Below are 22,144 nucleotides of genomic sequence, written 5' to 3'. Positions count from 1 at the left end.
TTATATCACCCACTCTATTTTCTTCATGGCCCGTTGTACTTAACAAAACAAAACCAACCAATCAACTAATCTTGGAGTAATTGTGAACTCACAGACAGTTGTAAAAAATACCACAGAGGGTCCCATGTACTTTTGCCCAAGTTCATGCTCATAGAAACATCTTCAGTATCTACCTGCAATCCAGACTTGGGCACTGACTGTGCTTTGAGAGGGAGAGGGCACAGCCCTGCGATCTTATCGATCGCTTTTTCTTCTCCTCTGAGAGAGAGAGAGAGAGAGAGAGAGAGAGAGAGAGAGAGCTGTTTCCCATCTCTCTTCTTACAGACCCTCACTTGAGGAGGAGCGCTTTGTCTCTGTGTGTGTGTTGCCCTCTGATTCTGACAGATGTTGGGAAGCTGCATCATCACTGGGATTTTTGATTAGCCAACATGGCTTCCCCCTGGACAGCGAGCCGGATCAGAAATTGAGGCACTATATATACTCTTAACAGGGACCAAGTTCTTTCTTAAACTCTGCCTCTGCACCCCAGTTCAGGAGCCACTGAGGACTTTTAAACCTGCCGCCCCAAGGCCAGTGCTTAGATGTTTCCTCCAAGACCGCTTTTTTTTTTCTTTTGGAATCTAGGCAATCCTTTGGTGCGGGGCGGCAAGGGCCACGCCTTTGACATTGCTTGCTACCCCAGTCAGGGCGCGAGCCCTTGCGTGCACCTGCGCCCAGGGTCCCCCGCGCCCGCAGCCCGCTGCGCGCGCCGCTTCCTGAGCGCGCGGCGGCGGACCCGCCCTGCTGCTGGGCCCCAGGCGACAGCCGAAGTACAGGTGCCCCGGGTGCAACTCGCCTCCCCTCTGCTTGCCGCCGCCGTCGGAGCAGGCCTTGCGTCCCTTGTCCCGCCTTCCGCTGCGGCTGCCTTCCCGCCGCGCCAAATGCAGGCTGTCGCCCTCCCTGAGGAGATCCGTTGGCTCCTGGAAGGTAACTCCTGGCACAGTGCCAGACCTCTGTCCTGCCCCCTCAGGGAGGTCCCTTCAAGCGCTGGGCTGAAGGCGAGAAAGGAGATGCCAGGGCACTAGCCCTTCAGCCACATCACTCACCTAATATAAGCTCCAGGCTTCCAGAGCCCTCAATCCCACCCTTGTCCCCAAAGCCAGTCTCCCACCGTCCTACCTCAGGGTCCCTACCACTCCCCCGAGTCACACACTTCCTGCTCCTTTTAGGAATCTACATCACTGGGCATCACTTCTAGGATTCTAAGGTCCTGCGGGCCCTGACACCTTGCCTGGTCTTGAACCTGTCTCCCGGGGAATCCCTAAGGCCTGGGGCATAGCGATTAGCCTTCATCCTCCCCAATCCTGACTCCTCACCTCACAGAAGACCCAGGCCCATCTGGGTAGAGATCTCCTTAGACATACAATGGGGCTCTGTGGAATTTTACGGGTCTTTGGGCCAAGCCTGGTGGTTAGGAGACTTCTTACAGGTGTGGAAACCCAAGGCCTCCTTTACCAGCCCTGTGAACTTCGAGGGGTGTCACCTGACCCAAGGAAAGCCTCCTTCCCTTTCTAGAAGTGTCCCATTGTGATGACTTCACCTTCAAACTATGGTGTCCTTCAGAGTTAAGGTCACACTCTCTGACACTCATACTCCTGGCGCTCCAAAGAGCCTTCCCCAATCGGCAAGATGGTGTGCTTGGCTCATAGTTTTCCTGTGACTGACCTTCCTGGGAGGACGGAGGCCTGGAATCTGCAGTCGCATAAGGGTCTCAAGAGGGAACTGCTCAGAATTAAGCCTGTTGGCATCCAGGCGACGTATCTGACATAGTTAACAGATGGCCTGCTTTGGGCAGGTCATGATTTTGGCAAGCTGCGTTCTTTTCAGCTTCTCTCAATTTAATTGGTTTTATATCTTCATTACCTTGTTATCTTGGTATAAATGCCCCCGAATCCAGAATTTGGCGAATGTTTTTGGTTTCTGTTTGTGGCGCTGTTTCTGTCCTGGATTGCTTCTCTGTTAGAGCTGTCATTTGGGCATTTCTTTCGAGGTGATGCTTCAAAAAGCTCTATTTAAAAAAAGCTTTTTATTTGTTTCATGTGTGTGTGTTTGTGGGTGGGCACGTGCCACACTGCATTTGTGGAGTTCCGACGGCAGCTGTTTCGGTCCTTCCACCCTCTGGGTGCTGGAGATCAAACTTGGGCCTTCGGGCTTGGTGGCAAGCCCCTCTACCCACTGAGCCATCCTATGGGGGGGTTGAACATAGGACCTTTTCAAATGCTCGTCAAATGGTCTACTACTGAGCTTCTTTCTCCCAACCCTCTCAGATCCGCTTAGCTTGTGAACCACGTGAAATCTAAACTGTGGGAATCAAAGGTGATTGGAGGATGGAAGAAATCACCCGGGCATCTAAAGAGAGGCCGTTGGTTTACGGTATTAGACACATAAAGGAATGTTGCCATTGTCTTTGGTTTCTAGAGATGGAACGGTGGCCATGAGTTTAACTCTACCCTTGGATTTAAAGACAGAGCGTTTCTTTTTATCAACGTCCGTCATTTTATGAGACGAAATCCATTTTACAAGCTTGTTCAGCGATGCTTCAGTGTCGAGCTCAGCTTTGGTAGAAAATCCCCTCTGGTTTTCAGAGGCTTGCGACGCTCACAGTCCACTCCTTTGACGTGTTTGACGTGCGGTTCTTTATTGTTCAGAACTGACACTTTGGTAAACAACTCATTTTTGCACCTGCCACCTTCCTTTAGCTCAGATTATTTTCTTGTTAGCTGGCCGTTTTTAATTGAAGTCTTCAGATCTCCTTCTAAAGCAGAACCTTTGTTTGCTGACAGGCAGAGCAGCCTATGAATGGAGATTAATTGCACGTCACATACTTCTGTATCAAACTTGCTGTCTTAACAACCCCTGATAGTGCTGGGCTCTTCAGAATGTACGGAGGAGCCTGAGGTTACATTTGGAGGAGCTTCGCTGGTTAACTCTTTCTTTGAAGCCATTTTACCTTTTTTTTTTTTTAAGCTTGTAATTATTGTCTTGAATCTGAAGTGGGGAAAATGTGAAGTGGGATCCAACCAAGGAAAAATTATCAAAGAGTATGTTTTTGAAAGGTTTGCGACATATTGGTTAGAGGCTGGTTTATTTGTTTATCTATTTATTTATTTTTAATGGAATGCAGTCGTGGTGCAAACCAGCAAAATGATTTGTTCTGTTACTAACAATTTGTGGCTATTAGAAATCCAAGATGGCCATCAATTTGCTGTCTGTGGCTGGTTTCACATCTCCTCCCACCACCCACTTTTTAAGGTTAACTGTTAACAATTAGAAAATATGTAGGTCCTGATCTCTGTGTAGTTGCTCGGTGGGAGGGAGTCACAGGATATGAGAGCGGAGACTGCCCCCGCCACGCACAGGAGGTGGAGTTTCCACAGTGAATTACTGCTTTCATAAACCAAGCCATAAGCATTTGCACGGTGATTTAATGCCGGCCATCATGGCCATAACTTAAACATTTATTTATTTATAACAACAGGAACATAAAGTGACAGGGACATTTTTGATATAATGTGTGTGCTTTAAAAAATAAAACATGCAAAGCACTGTGAAAGGTTTATACCAAAAACTTTGTATAATGAGGATTTAAAATTAATTTTAAATATAAAAGTTTAAGCATTTAAAGATATCTCATTTGACACGGAAATCCTACTTCAAGAGATCTGCTATAGAAATTAAAGACACGAAATATATATGCAAAAGTTGATCCCGGATGCCAGTGAGGTGGGGAGAGCAGGTGACGGTTGAGTGACCCACGGGACAGCCGTCTTAGTTTGTATCCATTCCAGAGAATGCAGGAGATCTGTGTGTCTGTCTGTCATCTGTCTATCTTAATTTGCAACATGTCCATTTCATGTTTTTAAGACTAAAAAGGTGAAATATGCATTAGTACATATTAGCCCATTTTCACTTGGAAACAAAAAGCCAAAAAAAGTTCCGTACGTTATGTGTGTTTGGATAAGCTTCAGAAAAAGTGCAGATGAGGGTGTCCCAGACTCTTTTAGGGACAGCGAGTGTTGTGGGAGTTAATGATTTGTATTTCAGATGTCTTCATATTGGTTGGAGTGTGGCAAAGATCATGTATCCTTTTGTAATCAGGAAAGAATAGTGAGTAAGGTTATGAAAAAAAAAAAAGACAAACAGAAGCCCCTAGAGGTGAGGGGTTTAAAGGGCCGTTAACTATAGGTGTGATTGTTTTTTCCTGTTTAGCCATGGGAGGATATGTGCAGTTTTTGGCAAAAGACAAAGTGCGGAGAAGCTTCTAGTAACCCAGGAAGCATCTTCTTCCAATTTGCCCTATCGAGCCACAGGGACTGAAACTGGTCCCGTATCAGTGAATGAAACACACACAGATAAGGAAATCGGGCATCTTCCGCCTTATTGAAAGAAGAGGAAATACTCAGGTCTGTTTTCAAGTCGTCAGGTTTCAGATGTAGAAGTTATCTTTCTGCTTTTGTGTTGTGATAACCGTGCTGAAAACAAAAACAATGGGAGGCTGACAGTTTGCTAATCTTTGCTGTACAGATGCAAACATTATCCTCCTCCTGGTCTTCCTAGCGCTGCTCCCCCTGCCCCACCCGGTGTGTGTGTGTGTGTGTGTGTGTGTGTGTCTGTCTGCCTCTGTCTCTCATTCTAAGCGTGAACGAGGTGCAACAGATACTCCCTTGGCTCATAACACAACCTGCTGACCTCACCCTGATAGCTGACTTCACCACCTGCCTAGCCAGTGTCTCTGCAGGGCTTGGAACATGGACTGATGGTCACTGCATGCGGCAGCAGTGAGTGCTCCCTAGCACCGACTCTCACATCCCATCGCCTTTCAGATAGTTCTCCAGATCTGAAGTGGTAGACAAAGACAAAACTGTAAAACCCTGCCAGTGCAGCAGAGCTCCGGCTCTGAGGAACTTGAAGCAGCGAGTTGCTCCGGTTGGCAAAGGTTCTTTTAAACCGTCTAACTTACAAACACTCTTGGTCAATTCTCTTAAAAGATGAATTACAAACTTTCCCCATTTCCAATGAGTCTCTTTGAAATACTTTTAAACCCAGCATTATGATAGTGAACGTCTATGTTCAAAACTGTTACTGGTTGTTCCTGGGTTGTCTGGTGACAGCTCATATCTGATGTATTGGTTTATATGGAGCTGGGGACTGAACCCACGGCCTCATGCGTGCTAGCCCAGTATCTGCCTCTGAGCCATACTCCGCTCCGCCTTGTGCTCTTTGCTCCTGACATTTATCACTACTCACTTAGTGACACTTAGTGACACTGAGGCCTGTCACTATTCAGTTGGCTGGATCTGTGCCTTCAGTGTTTCTGGAACATTAGATAATCGAATATTTTGGAGTTATAAGTGGGTAAAAAGGGCATCTTTGGTCTGGAGATGTAGTTCACTGGTTAGGACTTAGCTGCTATTCCAAAGGCCTTGGTTCTATTTCCAGGTGTGTGTGTGTGTGTGTGTGTGTGTGTGTGTGTGTGTGAGAGAGAGAGAGAGAGAGAGAGAGAGAGAGAGAGAGAGAGAGAACATGCTGGAGAGAGAAGTTTCTTCCTGTGGCTTCCAGTGACTGAAGTTAGGTCATGAGCCTTGACGGCAAGCACCTTTTGCTCTCTGGCCATCTTGACAGCCCAGAGTGGCTCTCTTGGTAAACAAGTACCTAGGCTCTCAGGCATGGACTTTGTGATGTGTTTGTTTGCTTTCCTTTTTTTTTTGTTAACTTTTGATATTGGTGTTCTCGCAGACAGATGAATTATGACACACCCAAATCCTAAGTGCTGAGATATGAGCGTAGTTCTGTTTAGTGTTATTTTCACTATCGAAACTTCAGAAAATGTGAAGTATACAATCCCCTGTGGCCAATAATTCTTAAATTCCCATGTATCCCATGTATTTTTTTTCCTCTGGAGAGAGGACATTCTTTCCATAGCAAAATACCTAAGTGAACATTAGGAAATAGTCTATTTTATTTTATTGAGATAGTGAGTGTCTCACTGTATATCCCGGGATGGCCTTGAACTCACTAGGTAGATCAGTCTGGCTTCTAACTCACAGAGATCCACCTGCCTTTGTCTCTGCCTCCCAACTGCTGAGATTAAATGTGTGTCCAATAACACTTGGCTCAATAATTTAATTATTGATTTAAAAATAATTCTAGGCATAAGATGCTAGCTCAGCCTCCATCTCATTCCCTCTTAAGTTTTCAGTGATAGCTAAGTTTTCTCCCCCTAATTTAAGTGAACATGCTTAGTTTATGCTGTAGATTTGTTACTTGAAACAGGAGCAGGGCCTGTGAGATGAAAGAGGATAGGGAAAGTTTGCATGGATCGTGGAGAGGAAAGAAAGCCAAGGGGAAGAAGGACTTTCCAGGAGCCCATCCCAGGCCATCTGGCTGATGGTGCTAGACCCAAGTTAGTGACTGAAGTGTGTCATGAGTGAGCACCCATGTAGCCTTCTCAACTGGTCATGCCCGGCAAATCTCACCACCCACATCACAGCAATCCCCCTTGGACACAGTGGCAACGCCGGATTCCAGGTTCCTGGGATCTGTACATGTGAGTAAATCTCAGGACCGTCCCTTCAGGTCACAGAAGGGGCCCAGTGATGCAAGCTTTCAGGACGGCCTTTGGGAGAAACCAGGCAGGGATTCCTAGTTCCTCCTTACAGGTGGGAGTCATCAGCCCAGTAGGAGTACTGCAGTCCCCGTAAAGACCCCAGGAAAACCAAACCTCCAAGACTTTAGTGATGCATTCCCCAGCCTTCACTGGCAGTTTCCTTGGAAACCTCATCTTGTCCATTTATGAGCCAATTACATCAAAACTCCATCGTTGGGAAAAATGACTGGACAGGGTTTCTTTGTGTAACCCTGCCCGTCCTTGAACTCATGCTATAGACCAGGCTGGCCCCAAACTCAGAGATTTGCCTGCCTCTGCCTCCCAGGTGCTGGGGTTAAAAGTGTGTGCTACCCCTGCCGGCAACGCTCACTTTGTTAAGAACTCATTTTTAAAGTTAATATTACATTTTTGATTTGATAACTAGTTATCATTCTCCTCTTTTGAGGCAGGGTCTCATTACGTAGTCTTGGCTGACTGGGAACTTGCTGTGTATGTTGACCAGACTGGCCAATTACTGAGATCCATCTGCCTCTGTCTCCTGATTGTCATTTAAAATTTTTTTAATGAAGTTTATTAGTTTAATTTTAGGTTTAAATGTTTTCCAGCATGTATGTTTGTGCACCATGGTGTGCCTGGTGGCCGTGGAGGTCAGAAGATGGTATTAGATCCCCTGAAAGTAGAGTTTTATACAAATGGCTGTGAAGCGTGTGCTGGGAAGCAAACCCGGGTCCTTCGAAAGAGGAACAAGTTCTGTTTTCCACGGAGCCATCTCTCCAGCTCCATACTGGTCTTTAAAAACACATTTTGACCTTTAATTAACAAATGAAACTTGACAGGAAGTCTAAGATGACACCTACCAACACTGTTTTCCCTTTCAGGGAATTGCCACTCCACGGTAGAGCACACTGAGGTTGCAGGTAGTTAGGCCTGACGGTTGTTTCTGCCTGATGACCCTAAGGCCATGTGGTGTTTATGTTTCTACTTCTCCTTCTGTTTATTGTAGATGGAACAATGAAAATGCCTACATACTTACAGAGAAAGCACAACCCCAGAACTAAGGCATAGCAACAAGGACTTTAGGTTAAGCTTTATTTAACTGGTGGCCAACTTTGACATCCCGTGTTAATGCTTTCCCTTCGGGAGTCTAATAACCTGGCCATAGAAATCTTCACATATGTACAGGGCGGCACTGTGAAAATAAAAAATAAAATAGAAATAACACGAGCATCCACCAACTGGGAGCAAAATGTGAACTATTGTACAGCATTTTAAATACATACGCAGTGTGTACACACACACTGATGGGCAGGGACTAGACTGATGTGGAAAGGTTGCTAACTCTGTTATGTTCAAAAGTCAAAGACTGAGCTGGCTCAGTGGGTCGAAGTGCTTGCTGCCTAAGCCTGATGACCCGAGTGCCACCCCCAGAACTGAGAGTGGAAGGGGAGAACTGACTCCTGAAAGTCACCCTCTGAGCTTGACATGCATGCCATGGCGCGTGCACCCTGCACACAATAATAAACAAATAAAATTGAAAAAGTCAAATTCTCCTCTACGTCATGGAAATATCATATAATGAGGTATCTCTCTCAGTTATTCTTATAGTGCTTCTGATAGCAGCATTAGGAAGATAGGAGGCAGATGAGGCTCTTAGGCACTGCGTAGGTCCTGTCATGTTGGAACAGCATTTGGAACTGAGCGCATTCCTACCCAATGTTCAATAATTCCTCTCCTAGAAATTTACTGAAGAGCAATGAGTATTTAGCTTCATAGCGCAATTGTCCTGTCTTTGCCACTGATCCATTGCTGTGGAGAGACACCATGACCATGACAACTCTTATAAGAGAGAGCATTTCTTTGGGGTTTGCTTACAGCTTCAGAGGCTTAGTCCATTACCATCATGGTGGGAAGCATGCAGCATACAGGCAGGTGCTGGAGCAGAAGCTGAGAGCTCCATCTTGATCTGAAGGGGGCGGGGAGAGAGAGACCTTGGGCCTGACGTGAGCTTTTGAACCCTTGAAGCCCAGCCCCAGTGACACTTTTCCTTCCACAGGGCCACACCTTCTAATCCTTTTAATCTTTTCAGAGCCTGTCCCTACTTGGGTGACTAAGCATTTGAACATATGACCCTATTGGGGCCATTCTCATTCAACCCCCCTCGCCCAGAGCTGAAAACAGTTCATTATCTAGCAGGGAAGGAACAGATGCTGGGCACCTTACACAAACAGTGCAATACAACAGAACAGAAAGTGGCAAATCTGGCCACCCGTGTAAATAGATCCCAAACCCAGTCTGTTGACAGAGACTCTGGAGTGCGTTTGCAATTTTAGACCCTTTTATGACAGAAGTCAGAATGAGGGCCAGCTTCGAGGAGGGGCACTGACTGCTAAGGAAGATTCCAGAAGGGTGGAAGCTTTCCTATGTTGAGCCATGTAAGTGGCCACATGTATGTGAAAGTCAAGATTCGTGCTCTTGGGCTGACGGTGTAGCTTGGTGCTGTTCTAGCGCCTAGACAAGTCCTGGCAATCAGTGGGAGGCCCTTGGTTTGACCCCAGCACTGCAAAACAACAACAACAACAAAAAACAGCAACAAAACAACCTAGTTTATTTTATGTATATGAATTATAAATCAATAAACTACTAGTAAGAAACGAAGACAAATGCAAGGAAAGAAGGGTGGGAGGAATGGGAGGAGGAGGAGGAATTTATGATGGTGGATAAAGAGGCACACGAGAAAGCTATCAGAAAGGAAGAATGTTTTAATAGATGTATAATTCTAAGCAAGTTTATTAAAGTTCAATTAGGAGACTGGGGGGATGGTTCAGTTGCCCTGCAGGCCTGGGAACCAACTGGATTTGATCCCAAGAACTCACATTAAAAGCAATCCAGATACAAGGGCTCACATCTGCAAGCCCAGCACTCCTACCACAGGAGACGGCAGGCAGATAGGAAAGTTAGCTGGAATATCAGGGGCAGCTAGCATTGAACACACAGCACAGCAGAAACAGCAGAAAACCTTTCTAAACAGGGTAGAATGTTCAGGGAGGTGTTGCTTTTTGAGGGGCCCACCACCTAGCTCCCAAATAAATCACTCACGGAGGCTTACTCTTAGTTCTAAATGCCTGGCCTTAGCTTGACTTGTTTCTTGCCAGCCTTTCTTAACTTAGATTATCCTGACTACCTTTTATCTCTGGACTTTTCCCTTTTCTCACTTCTATATATCTGTATATATACTTTAATTCTTACTCCGTGGCTGACTGGGTGGCTGGGTGGCCAGCCCCTGACGTCCTCCTCCCCTTGTTCTCTCATTGCCCCTCCTTCCTCATTTCTCCTGTTTATCCTCTCTGCCTGCCAGTCCTGCCTATTCTTGCTTCTGCCTCGCCATTGGCCATTCAGCACTTTATTAGGACCATCAGGTGTTTTAGAGTTAAACAAATACAGCATAAATAAAAGTAACACACCTTAAGATAATATTCCCCAGGGATGTAGCTCAGTGGTAGAATAAGTGTCTGGCAAATAAAATCACCAGGAACCAGAAAAAAATTAACTAACAAATAGAGTTAAATATATTTTTAAAAATATTTTTTAATTTTAAAACAATCTTATTTTACATACCAATCCCAGTTCTCTCTCCCTCCAAGTTAAATGCATTTTTAATAGTGCACGCATGTCTCTCTGTGTGTGTGTGTGTGTGTGTGTGTGTGTGTGTGCATGTGTAAGGGGTATGTGTACGCATGTCTGTGTGTGTGTGTGTGTGTGTGTGTGCATGTGTAAGGGGGATGTGTACGCATGTCTCTGTGTGTGTGTGTACATGTGTAAGGGGTATGTGTATGCATGTCTGTGTGTGTGTGCGTGTGTAAGGGGTATGTGTACGCATGTTTCTGTGTGTGTGTGTGCGTGTGTAAGGGGTATGTGTACGCATGTTTCTGTGTGTGTGTAAGGGGCATGTGTACGTGAGTGTGAGTACTCACAGAGGCCAGGTGAGTGTGCTGAACACCTGGAATGTTGAAAGCCAACTTGAACAAAACTCATACGTTCCAGGGTAGGAGCATGAGGACTAGAATTATTAGGCAAAAGGAACAGAGATATAGGAGAAATAAGAGACAGAAACACAGGACAGCATCGGGAGGGACATTCAGTGAATACTGCATCTGTCCCATTTATCCTTCCACAGGCTTATATACTTCACTCCAAAAGGGGAGGGGGAGGCAACAGACCTCATTAACATGACACAAGGAATAGACTTGAATTCTCCGACCATTGGTTCAGGTGGAGAGGATTCACCACTACGTCTAAAACACTGATTAACCACACCCTAGGTCAGACTCTCTCGTTTGTAGTCACGCCTGCTGTCAACAACTTTGAGAGCGTGAAAATAAGCTCAAACTCTCTGACCTCCAGTCAAGGTAGAAGAGGCTCACAGCTATGGGCCCCCACACTGGAACTGGAATTATGGGCAGCTGTGAGCCACCCGACCTGGGTGCTGAGGACTGAACGTGGATCCACTGCAAGAGCAAGAGCAGTTTGAACTCTTGACTACTGAGCCATCTCTCCAGCTGGAGATATTTTCTATGGTTAGCTAGGTGTTCAAGATCATGTTTCTCACACCTGAGTTATAGAATATGTAGTTTCTTAATTGATTCAAATAAATACAAATATCTACTACTAAGCATGTTTTAGTAAAACTCCTATTATGTGACTGAACACCTTAATTTTTCCATACCATACTAATATTAGGATGTCAACAATGTTAGGAAAACATCCTAGATGAGAAGTGTGTATGTGGGGGTAGTTTATGTGTATGTGTGTGTGTATGTGTGCTGTATGAGAAGCTGCTTGTTTGTTTCCGGCTGCTCAGCCCTAAAATAATCACACAGAAACCATATTATTTGCAATACTGTTTGGCCAATAGCTTAAGCGTATTTATGGCTAACTCATATCTTAAATTAACCCATCTCCATTAATCTGTGTATCGCCATGAGGCTGTGGTTTACCAGGTAAAGTTCTGGCATAGCTTCTCACTGACTCTGCCTTCTTTCCCCCAGAATTCAGTTTAATTTTTCCTGCCTAACTCTACTCGTTTGTCCTATCACAGGCCAAGGCAGTTTTTTTTTTAATTAACCAATTGTATTCACAGCATACAGAGGGGAATTTCACATCACCTCCCCTTTTCTGTTTAAATGAAAAGGAAGGTTCTAACTTTACCATAGTAAAATTACATATAACAAAGCAGGTATCAAGCAAGAATTACAGTTAGAGTGTTTATATCTACTTTATCTTTTGTCATAACTAGCAAAAACTATAACTATCTGTTCTTCAACTCCATCAAAGACTCCTGAAGAATATATTACCTAAGTAAATGGGAAGTGCATTGTAGGCAACTTCCAAAATCCTAGAAATGACAGAGACATCTCACTGCCTGAACATACTTGTGTGTGTATGTATGTATGTATGTGTGTATACGTGTATTGGTGTGTATGTGTGTGTGTGCACCACATATATATGTGGTGTGTCTGCAGAGACTAGAGAAAATGTTGAGTGCTCCACTGTTACTCTCCACTTTATTCCTATGAGGCAGAGTCTCTCGCTGAGCTTGGAACGAGGCTGGGGACCAGGAAGTCCCAGAAAGCCATCTGTGCTCTCCTCCCCGTCCTAGGGCAGATGTTACAAATGTGTATGCATGGCCACATCAAGCTTTTCTTCTTTTTATATCAGTGCCAGGATTTGAACTCATAGCCCCATGCTTGTGCAGCAAGCACTCTTACCCACTGAGCCATCTCCTCAGCTCCCTGAGATGAGAATTTACACATTTCATAAATTATCTTATCAAAGTCATTGACCTTCAGGAAGACTTGCTGTTTGGATGCTAAGACTATTCTGTTCCCGAGCTTAGTCTGTCCCATGTCTTATAGACAAGCTGAACAGTAAGATTAAACAGTGGAACTTAGAGACTCCAACAGCCAGCTGCTATAGTCACCGACCCTAGAATTCAACACTGACAGACCAGAAGAAGCAATGAATGTGGAAATACAAGGGAAATAAATATGAACAAGTGTTGCAGAATTTATAAGGTTTCTGTAAAGTGTAACGGCTTGTAACATGAAAAAAGTTAGATCTATGGTGGCTATGTCAACATATTAAGATCCTCAGGTAATGGTAAGATTAAAATGCATCTTATCTTTCTTACATTTAAAGTGATTAAAATTGCTTTTGTACTATACTTAATGAAATTTGTTAAAAATATCATCTTAATAGCTAGTTCTAGACTCTCTCTTAGGAAATGAGCTGTCATTGCTGAGGTAATACCATCATTGTTATTATTATTACCATAATCATTAGTATTATTAGGGACAGTGTCTCACTATGTAGGCCAGGCTGGCCTTGAACTTGAAGAGGTTCACTTGTCCCTGCCTCCTGAATGCTGGGATTTAAGGTGTGAGTTTCTACCCCACAACCGTCATCCCTGCTGGACAAACACTTCTTCTATGATGTGGGAAATGTTGTTGAAGGCTGAAACAACCAAGTTAGGCTGCAACTACTACCCAGGAACAAAGCGTCTTTCGATTTTGTCCTGATAGAGGAAAGGGAGAAAATGGCCCTGAAAGTCTCGGAATTCAGTCAGACAGTGGGCGAGATGGGTGTACTCTGCTAACAGGGTTGCAAGGTGCTTAGGAATGAGGAAGTCCTTTTAATGACCACTGTGTAACCCCTCCTCCCCTCCCTGAACTGCCAGCATCTCCAGCCAGCAGTTTCTTCTGAATCTGCAGGCCTGTCTGGTGAATACTGTTTTGGAGAAACTGAGGAAGAAACTAGGTCTAAACCAGGGTTTCTTGAAACTACTGACAGTTTCAGCTGGAAAAGCCTTGCAGTTGGGGCTGTCCTGTGTATTCTGGAAAGTTCAGCAGCGTTCTCATTTCTACTCATTGGGCACCAGTAACAATCTCACCGGTGGTGCCAATCAAAGGTCCCCAGGCACTGTCACATCTCCTGAAGGACCCTGATTGGGAACAAGTGTTCTAAGCCTAGCTAACCAGGACAGTGTGTGTATAGAAGTGTGGGACCTGTAAGGAGTGGAACTCTGAGAACCCCCGCTCCTTGAAAATGACCTGGAACCGGAGGAGAGCTGTGGCTTCCCCCAGGAGGAAGTTCTCACGAAGACTTCAGAGGCCTGAATAGTCCTGAGGTCTACAGTGTTCTCAGAATGAAGTTCAAATCACACATCACACCCCCGCCCCGCCCCCAGCTTCCTTGCCATGTGAAAATCTGCAAGTGTGCCTCTGCACATCTTTGGTCCACTCTTGCTCTTCTGCAGGAGGGGAAACTTGTAAGGACTCTTTCAAGGTCCCCATTATCAGTTAGAGCAGCACCGTTCAACTTCCCTAACGCTGTGACCCTTTGATACGGTCCTTCACGTTGTGCTGACCCCAACCATAAAATTGTTTCGTTGATACTTCGTAACTGTAGTTTTGCTACTGTTATAGATTACAATATACATATCTGATATGCAGCTTGGGGACCCATAGAAAGGGCTGTTTGAAACCCCAAAGGGGTCTCGACCCCCCAGTTGAGAACCTCTGCTTTAGAGCCTATGGACGATTTCTCTGAGAAACTTCATGAAGGAGGGAAGTTTGCCTTCTTTGTCTTCCTCGTTACCTAGCCTGCAGTTTGCTGCTCCTCACCTCTTTAGATTCCCGAACATACAGTTTTTCTATTCTGATATTTCAGCTGAAATTTGGCTTTGTAGAATCTTCGAGGTGGCATTGAAGAAATTCTGTATTAATCTGTTCTTGTATGATTATAAAAGGGAGGGCTGTGCTAACCTTGCTACAGAGAGATTTGTTTCATGTATGTGCTTGTATGTGTCTAAAAATAGCATTTTCCTTTTATTTGTTTGGTTTTGTTTTTTTCCTTTTTTGGGGTGGGGGCAGAGTTTCACTGTGTTGTGTAGCCCTGGCTGTCCTGAATCTTACTCTGTAGACAAGGCTGGCCACGAACTCAGATCCTGAGTGCTGGATTAAAGGCAAGTGCCACCATACCTGGCCAAAAATAGTATTTTCTAATTAATTCTAAGTTTTAAAAATGAAAAGTTATTTTCCCCTCCCTTTTGAGAGTGGGAGAAAAAGTTCCGGGTTTTTTTTTTCATAGTTTGAATTACCAGGCATGTATCTGATGCTTAGTATATTCTACATATTGTTTTAACTCATTTTCAGATATCTACTGTTTAATCTTCAAGTCACTCTGTAGACGGGTATTATTAATATCCTCCTTTTATGGATGAGGAAACTGAGATCAAGCAGGCAGTAAGAAAATGACTGTCAAGGCTGGAGTGTGGACAAAGTGGGCCTAGGATGCAGCACATGGCATACCAGACCCACGAGAAAATACTAAAGTTCAAAAAGACATGCCCTGCAGCACGAGAGCCCCTGCCGCCTCCTCACCTAGAACAGACGCTGAGAGGTGGGGCCAGGCTGGCCTCGAACTCACAGAAATCAGCCTGCCTCTGCCTCAGATTCTCTGGGATATCCCCAAAGTTAGTGATTTTATATATGAGGAGGGATGTCACGGCGCGGTGAGTGGTGAGGAGGGAATACCCGGAAACTGGACATAAAACCGTACTGAGCAGTCAGGGGCCAACAGGAATCAGGACAACACCTCCCACCCCTCCCCGCCCCCGCCCCTCCCCAGCCCCCAGCGTGACAGGATAAGCCCGGCAGGGTTTGGTCAACACACCAGATTCTCCCTCCCCTTGCAGCCTTCAACTCCCAGTAGCTCCTCAGCAGGGGTGGAGCCCAGTGAGCACCTCCTCCAGCCAGTGCAGAGTTTTGACTGGCTTGAACTTGAGCGAACAACCATAGCCCCTGTGAGTTTGTGGTCCAGCTGCTGGGTCACATCCTGGAGACACTGTTTTATAGCACTTCTCCCAGCCCTGGGCAGAAAGCCTCTGTCAGCCAAACCTTGAAGTTTTCATCCTCCCACCTCCACTTTCCGAGTGTTAGGATTACAGACGCGTGCCATCACACCCCCGTTTATAAAGTACTTGGGACCACTCTACCAACTGAGCTATATTCCCAACCCAAAGAAATCTAACTTTTGTTTCTTTAGAGATAGGCCCTCAGGTGGACGGTGGTGGTGCACGCCTTTAATCCCAGCACTCGGGAGGCAGAGGCAGGCGGATCTCTGGGAGTTTGAGGCCAGCCTGGCCCCACTATATAGCTGAGGCTGGCCTTGGATCCCCTTCATCCTTCTGCCTCTACCCCCTGAATTCTAGGATTAAAGGAATGTACCACCACAACCAGCTTGTTTTATTTTATTCTAACTTACCTCTAAATAGCCACATGTAGTTAGTAGTTACTATATTAAATAGCACACTTTAAATGTCTGAGACAGAATAAAGAGCCCAAGAAAGAAACCCATGATCCAAAAAGAAAGCAATCAACAAGGGAGGCAGGAAGAATATTATTATAGCTATGATTTTGAAATGCTATATAAATATACACATGTCAGGTTACTGAGACGTGATGTACAAAATAAAACATTGATAATTTTCTTGGTTAGAAATCTTTACTTTGACAGAAAAAGCCAAAAGATACCAACACATTAATGTTGTTAACTTGAGGGACAAAATTCCATTCCTCTTTGAGTCATAAAGGTAAAGCTGTAGACCATGAGTAAAATGCTGAAATGTGGAGCCGGGCAGTGGTGGCGCACGCCTTTAATCCCAGCACTCGGGAGGCAAAGGAGGGCAAATCTCTGTGAGTTCAAGGCCAGCCTGGTCTACAAGAGCTAGTTCCAGGACAGTCAGAACTGTTACACAGAGAAACCTTGTTTCGAAAAAACAAAAACAAACAAACAGACAAAAAAAAAATGCTAAAATGTGTAATGTCTTAGCTCTTTGAAGGAAGGGGAACAACATTTGTCTTAAGGCCTTTGGACTGGTGCTAACAAAATGCTGCGAACAGTTTATAAGCAACAAAGGTTTACTTTTCGTAGTTTTACAGACCAGGAAGTTAAGATCAAGACACTGGCAGATTCGTGAGGGTCTGTTTGATGTCTGGTGAGACGTGACATTTTCTGTGTCCTTGCATTGTAAAAGAGACAAGTCATGACCCTGGGGCCTCCTTTTTTAAAGGCTCTGCCCTCCATCGCCTTTCAAAGGTCCCCACCTTTTTAATACCACCACACTGGTGAGCATGTGCCGAGATGTGGATTCGGGGGAGACACGGGCATTCGGGCTATAGTGGTGACCTAAGCAAATGCTCACAGACAACAGCTGGTGAAACACTGGAAGCAGAAATACAGCCTTACAAAACTGTCCCCACTGTGTGCCCCGGCTAATAAAGTATGTACGGGCCGAAAAGACAGAGAGATGTGGAGCTGTGGTGGTAAAGGCAGAAGCTGGGGAAGGGGCAGGGCATGATGGCAGAAATCAGCAAAGGGTTGTTGAAGTAAAACAGGGATTAACTCAGTGCAGCTAGGGAAGCCGGGCATTTCTGTGGTCGTGCCTGGCTAGGACAGCCATTTATGCTTAAATGGTATATACGGATAATTTGGGGGACTTCTTAGAATAAAAGAAACTGGATTCCTACCCAATAAGTCCACGATTTTCAATTGATTAATTAAAATCAACATTTTAACCCATGTTAATCCTTTTACCCACAGACCAAAACAAACAAACAAACAAACAAAAACGTCAACTATTTCCTTGGGTGCAATGCCAGTTACAGGCAGAAATGTATCCATTCTTCTTCTCAGGAACGCCAGTTCTGCTTTAGCGGTTCAAATACTGTCGCACAATATCCCCTCTAGGAACACTTTTATTGGTATTTGGTTGGCGGAATTGTTTTCAGCAGCACTGGGTCATCCATCTTGCCTCCGAATAAAAGGTTGATTGAAGCAAACTTTTGAGTTTTAGAAACATATATCAACAAAACGCATTTGCAACTGTTAACAGCCCCGACGTCAGTATTTTCGCCCCAGTGTGTCCGGAACATTATCGAGAAAACAGAAAGAAGCCACATTTATCTTTCAGTCGTTAGGAAAAAAAATGTGACCCTTAAGATGTCATTCTTCTCTAAATAAACAAAATAGTGACCTTGTAAAGGGACAAGGTCAGAGAATTTGGGGAAAACATCAAACACTCTTACTAGCCCTGAACGGAGAGGTCCAGGCCCCTCCTAGCAGGCAGCCTTTGCGCAGAGGTGGGTACTTGTGGCTACAAGTGCCTCCAGTGTTGTGCGTGCCTTCTAGTCCCCTGCTTTCTCTGTCTCTCTGTCTCTCTGTCTCTCTGTCTCTCTCTCTTTCTTTCTTTCTTTCTTTCTTTCTTTCTTTTCTGTTCTGACTTCCTAGCACAGATGTCTGAAACCTAAGGGCATTTTTCCTTTAAGGGCAGGTGTGAATTTTAATGGAAACCATGTGTCTTTGCCAAATTGTGCTTCCCTTTTAAACATGAGATTTCAAGCTATCGTGTGTTACTTTTAGGACAAAATACTTCTACATGAACGTCGCCACCTCTTTTCCCTCCTGACCTTGTTGTGCTCTCCAAGGTCGAGTCTTTTCATTCTCTGTAACTCGCCTGTGGTCCCTGACCTCCAGAGACTTTTGTGAAAGGTACTCACACACCCAGCACCTCCTTTTCGGTAGCTCCTGTCGTAATACTGATTGGGCCCTGAGCATCTATCCTTTGCTAGATACATCCTGCTCATCTCTCAGTGCGCATTGAATACGTGATGAAGAATAGGTGCATTTGGGTGTGGTATTATTTAGGACAAGTGCCTGGCATCTATTCCCTGTGAGGACTTGAACGCCACATAGTATTGCTCACTCCCTAGCTGAAGGCAACTGTGGACCCCCTGAGGGCCTCATCCTCCTTTTTTGACGCTGAATATTGCAATTGCAGGGACCCCAAGGCAACTCTATCTGACAGAATACAATGTCTGTAAAGGAAGAGGGCTTTTTGTTTTGTTTTGTTTTTTGGTGCCAAATATCAAATCCAGGCCCTTGAGTACATACCACATGCATTCTGCCCTGAGCCACATTCCCCACAAAGAGCTCATGTTAGCAAATCCATTGTCTACTCAACGGGGGAAAAACCACTAACAGCATGGTGACTGGAGAGAGATGGGGCACCGCAGGGCGGCTTGAGATCGCTTGTCTATCTGGTGTATTCAGGAAGGCTTGCTCAGGCCCTTTGGGTTCTCACCATGAGAAACTCCACCTTCTCAATTGAAGAGCAAATATAGTTTCTCTAATTTTTTTCTTAATGTCTTCATATCAGGATTTTGCTGGAGAATGAATGCAATATGAAGAATACAAGCCCGCATGTAGTCCTACCTTCTGACTCCGTGGTTTCTTGGCTATGTATTTCATCTAGAAAGCTTGGGGGTGTATCTGTAGAGCAGATTCTAAATAAACAAGGGATGGATGGGAGAGGTCATCTCTGTGTCTTTTTGCTCCTCCGAGAAGATGCTAATTGCAGGTAAAGAAACAAACGCTCCATTCCTGAAGTGTCAGAAGGAAAGGCCTTCACTAATTAACCGGAAGGAAAACTGAAACAGGACAGGTTTGGAGAAGAGATTCAACTCCTCCTTAGCAGCCTCACCTGGGCCGCAATTACGAGCCGCTGGCACGTTTCAAAATACAGAGTATGCAGTCATTTTACTTACAGGAATTTAGTAAGGGTGGCTGTCCACTGTATCTCAGTAAAGCTGGGTGGGGGAAGAATTCAATGGTCGAGCGTGCGTGCGTGTGCGTGTGTGTACAAGTGCAAATACAAGTGTATTCTACAAGAAGAAAGTGAACAGTTTAACTTACCACATCACATAAGATTTCTTACTTTCCTCCTCCTCCTCCTCCTCCTCCTCCTTCTCCTCCTCCTCCTTCTTCTTCTTCATCATCTCCGTCATCATCGCTGCACTACTGGGGATTGAACCCAGGCCTGGGCATGGTAGATCAGTGCCCGACCATTGAGGACTATCAAAGTGCCTTTTGTGTTTTTGAGACAGGGCATCGCTGAATTGCAGCAGCTGGCCCTCCGCTTTCCATCCTCCTGCTCCCGTTTCCTGAGTCGCTGGGATCACAGGCCTGTGCTACCAGATCTCAGTCATAGGATCATCTTTGCTGCCCTCTTCCTGTAACTACCTACCCATTGGAATCTGTCCCTGTTAAGGACTGTGGGAAAGCCAGCAAGGCCCTCTACCCCGAATGAATCGAGGGTGGGGGATGGAAAGTAAGGTGTCTCCAAATGGTGAGCACCTCAGGGTTCACACTGATCTTTATTTTACTTATTTCTTCTAATTCGGAAACACATAACGAGAAATATAAATAATACGAAGACGGTAAGACTAGCTGCCATTCCGCCACCCGGTGGTGACCTCTGCTGATGAGCTAACCCTTATCCCAGGGCCACCCGGCATGTGGCAACGACTCTAAAAGGAGTGCATTTAACCCAGTATTTCAGTTTAACTTTCTAGTTACTGTGCGTGTGTGGAAAGCTTGCAGGAGTTGATTCTCTCCTCCCACCAGGAGGGACCGAGGAACTGAACTTCGGTCTTCAGGCTTGGAAGCTAGGGTTTTTACCGGTCTCGCTAGTCCTATTTTGGTTTTTAAAATCCATCAGATTTAAAAACATTCAGATTATATGGCTTTTCGCTTTTATGAATTGAATTTTTGTAGAAAGTTTCAGTTCACACAGTTACTGAGCAGATGATGCAGAGTTCCCCTAACCCTTCTCTTTCCTTCAGTTACCCTTAGTTGGAATATTTTACACCAGTGCAGTACTGTATTAGTTAGGCTCTCTGGAAGAACAGAACTGATAGAATGGATGTGTTTATACAAAAAGGGAGTTTATTAGGATGGTTTACACACTCTGGTCTGGCTAGTCCAGCAGTGGACTTTGCCAACAGAAGGGCCAAGAATCCAGTAGTTGTTCAGACTATGAAGCTAGATATTTCAGCTGGTTTCTGTTCTGTGTTGAATGAAATGCTGAAGAAGTATGTTCTAATACCAGTGAAGGAATCCCCCAGCTTGTGAGGGGGGCAAGCAGGCAAAAACCAAAAGCTTCCTTCTTCCATGTCTTCTTGTGTGGGCTGCCACCAGCAGGTGTGGCCCAATTTAGGGTGGGTCTTCCCTCCCCAAATGATGACATCAAGACAGTCCCTCACAGGCATGCCCAGCCACTTGGGTTTTAGTTGATTCCAGATGTAGTCACGCTGACAACCAAGATTAGCCATGGCAGGCATGAGCCAGCATCATTCCACGCCACCTAAAACCCACCACTCATTCAGGTTTTCTAGTTTTCCTAACGCCCCCTTTCCATCTTAAGAGCCTACCCAGGATGTAGTCGAGTCTTCTTGGGTACCTCTCAGCTGTGACTGTCTCCCACATGCCCTTGTTTCTGATGATGTAACCCTTTGGAGGAGTGCTGGTCTTGTACATGACAGAGTGACCCTCTGTTAGAATGTCTCTAGCGTTCTTCTCATGTTTAGACTGGGGTTCAGAACTGGAGGGAGGAAGGGTCACAAAGTAGCATTTCCATCACCCTGCACCAAGGGTCCACACTGTGGGTGTGATTTATGGTGACTGATGTTGAAGCAGGAACACCTGGCTGGTGTCAGGTTTCTCTGCTGTGGAGTCCCTCTGTTTCCCCTTTTCATTCCACAGCCTTTGGAAAGAAGGGGCTGTGTAGAGCACACATAACGATTGGGAGGCATGTTTCCTTTATTATGGGATAGAATAGCTGCTAAATGACTTTGAATTCTACACTAGAGATATGTCTCTTATCTCCCATTTGTTAATTAATTTATTTATATTATTTATGAATTTAAGGATTTTTTTATAATTTGGGTTATAATTCAAGACTATTTTATTGTGTTCAGATCTTTCTTTTTTTTTTTTTTTTGAGACAAAGTTTTACTTTGTATCCCTGACTGGCTTGAGTTCTGTCTCTAGCATACATGTGAGCATACACTACACACACACACACACACAGAGAGAGAGAGAGAGAGAGAGCGCACAGCAATGAAACCAAGATGCTGGCTGTCAGCTGCAGATGGTCATTTTACCGACTCCTCATTTCCGAATCTACTTATGTCAACACCTTTCTTCCCTTCCTTCCAGTGTGGTTATTCCATCCATCTGTAGGATAACGGGGTTATGTCATGACAGCCTACATTTGAGATCTCTCAACTTAATTGATATTTGATGTTCGTAGACTGTGCTGGCTAGGGCCATCTGATAGGAGGGAATCTCAATTGAGAAAATGCCTCTGTAAAATCCAGCTGTGGGTCATTTTCTTACTTAGTGGTTGATGTGGGGAGGGTCCAACCCATTGTGGGTGGGGCCACCCTATCTGGTGGTCCTGGGTTCTGTAAGAAAGGTAAGAAAGCAGACTGAGCCAAGTAGTGGTGGCACACGCCTTTAATCCCAGCACTCGGGAAGCAGAGGCAGGTGGATCTCTGTAAATTTGAGGCTAGCCTGGTCTACAAGAGCTAATTCCAGGTC

At 45.1% G+C, this 22,144-nt stretch overlaps 1 protein-coding gene across 1 annotated transcript in view; it reads left to right on the top strand.

Moving 5' to 3' along the window:
* Positions 1–856: 856 nt before the first annotated feature.
* Positions 857–22,144, top strand: part of Skap1 (src kinase associated phosphoprotein 1) — a 292,032-nt gene continuing 270,744 nt past the window's right edge. Inside the window, exon 1 of the mRNA XM_041665298.1 lies at positions 857–966. Within this exon, the coding sequence (XP_041521232.1) occupies positions 921–966 (46 nt within the window). The 5' untranslated portion in view covers positions 857–920. The remainder of the gene's footprint in view (positions 967–22,144) is intronic.

Source organism: Microtus oregoni, unplaced genomic scaffold (assembly GCF_018167655.1).
Source record: "Microtus oregoni isolate MIOR12 unplaced genomic scaffold, Mior012 000015F_ref0000493, whole genome shotgun sequence".
NCBI lineage: Eukaryota > Metazoa > Chordata > Mammalia > Rodentia > Cricetidae > Microtus > Microtus oregoni.
This window is presented reverse-complemented; position numbering and strand designations above follow the sequence as displayed.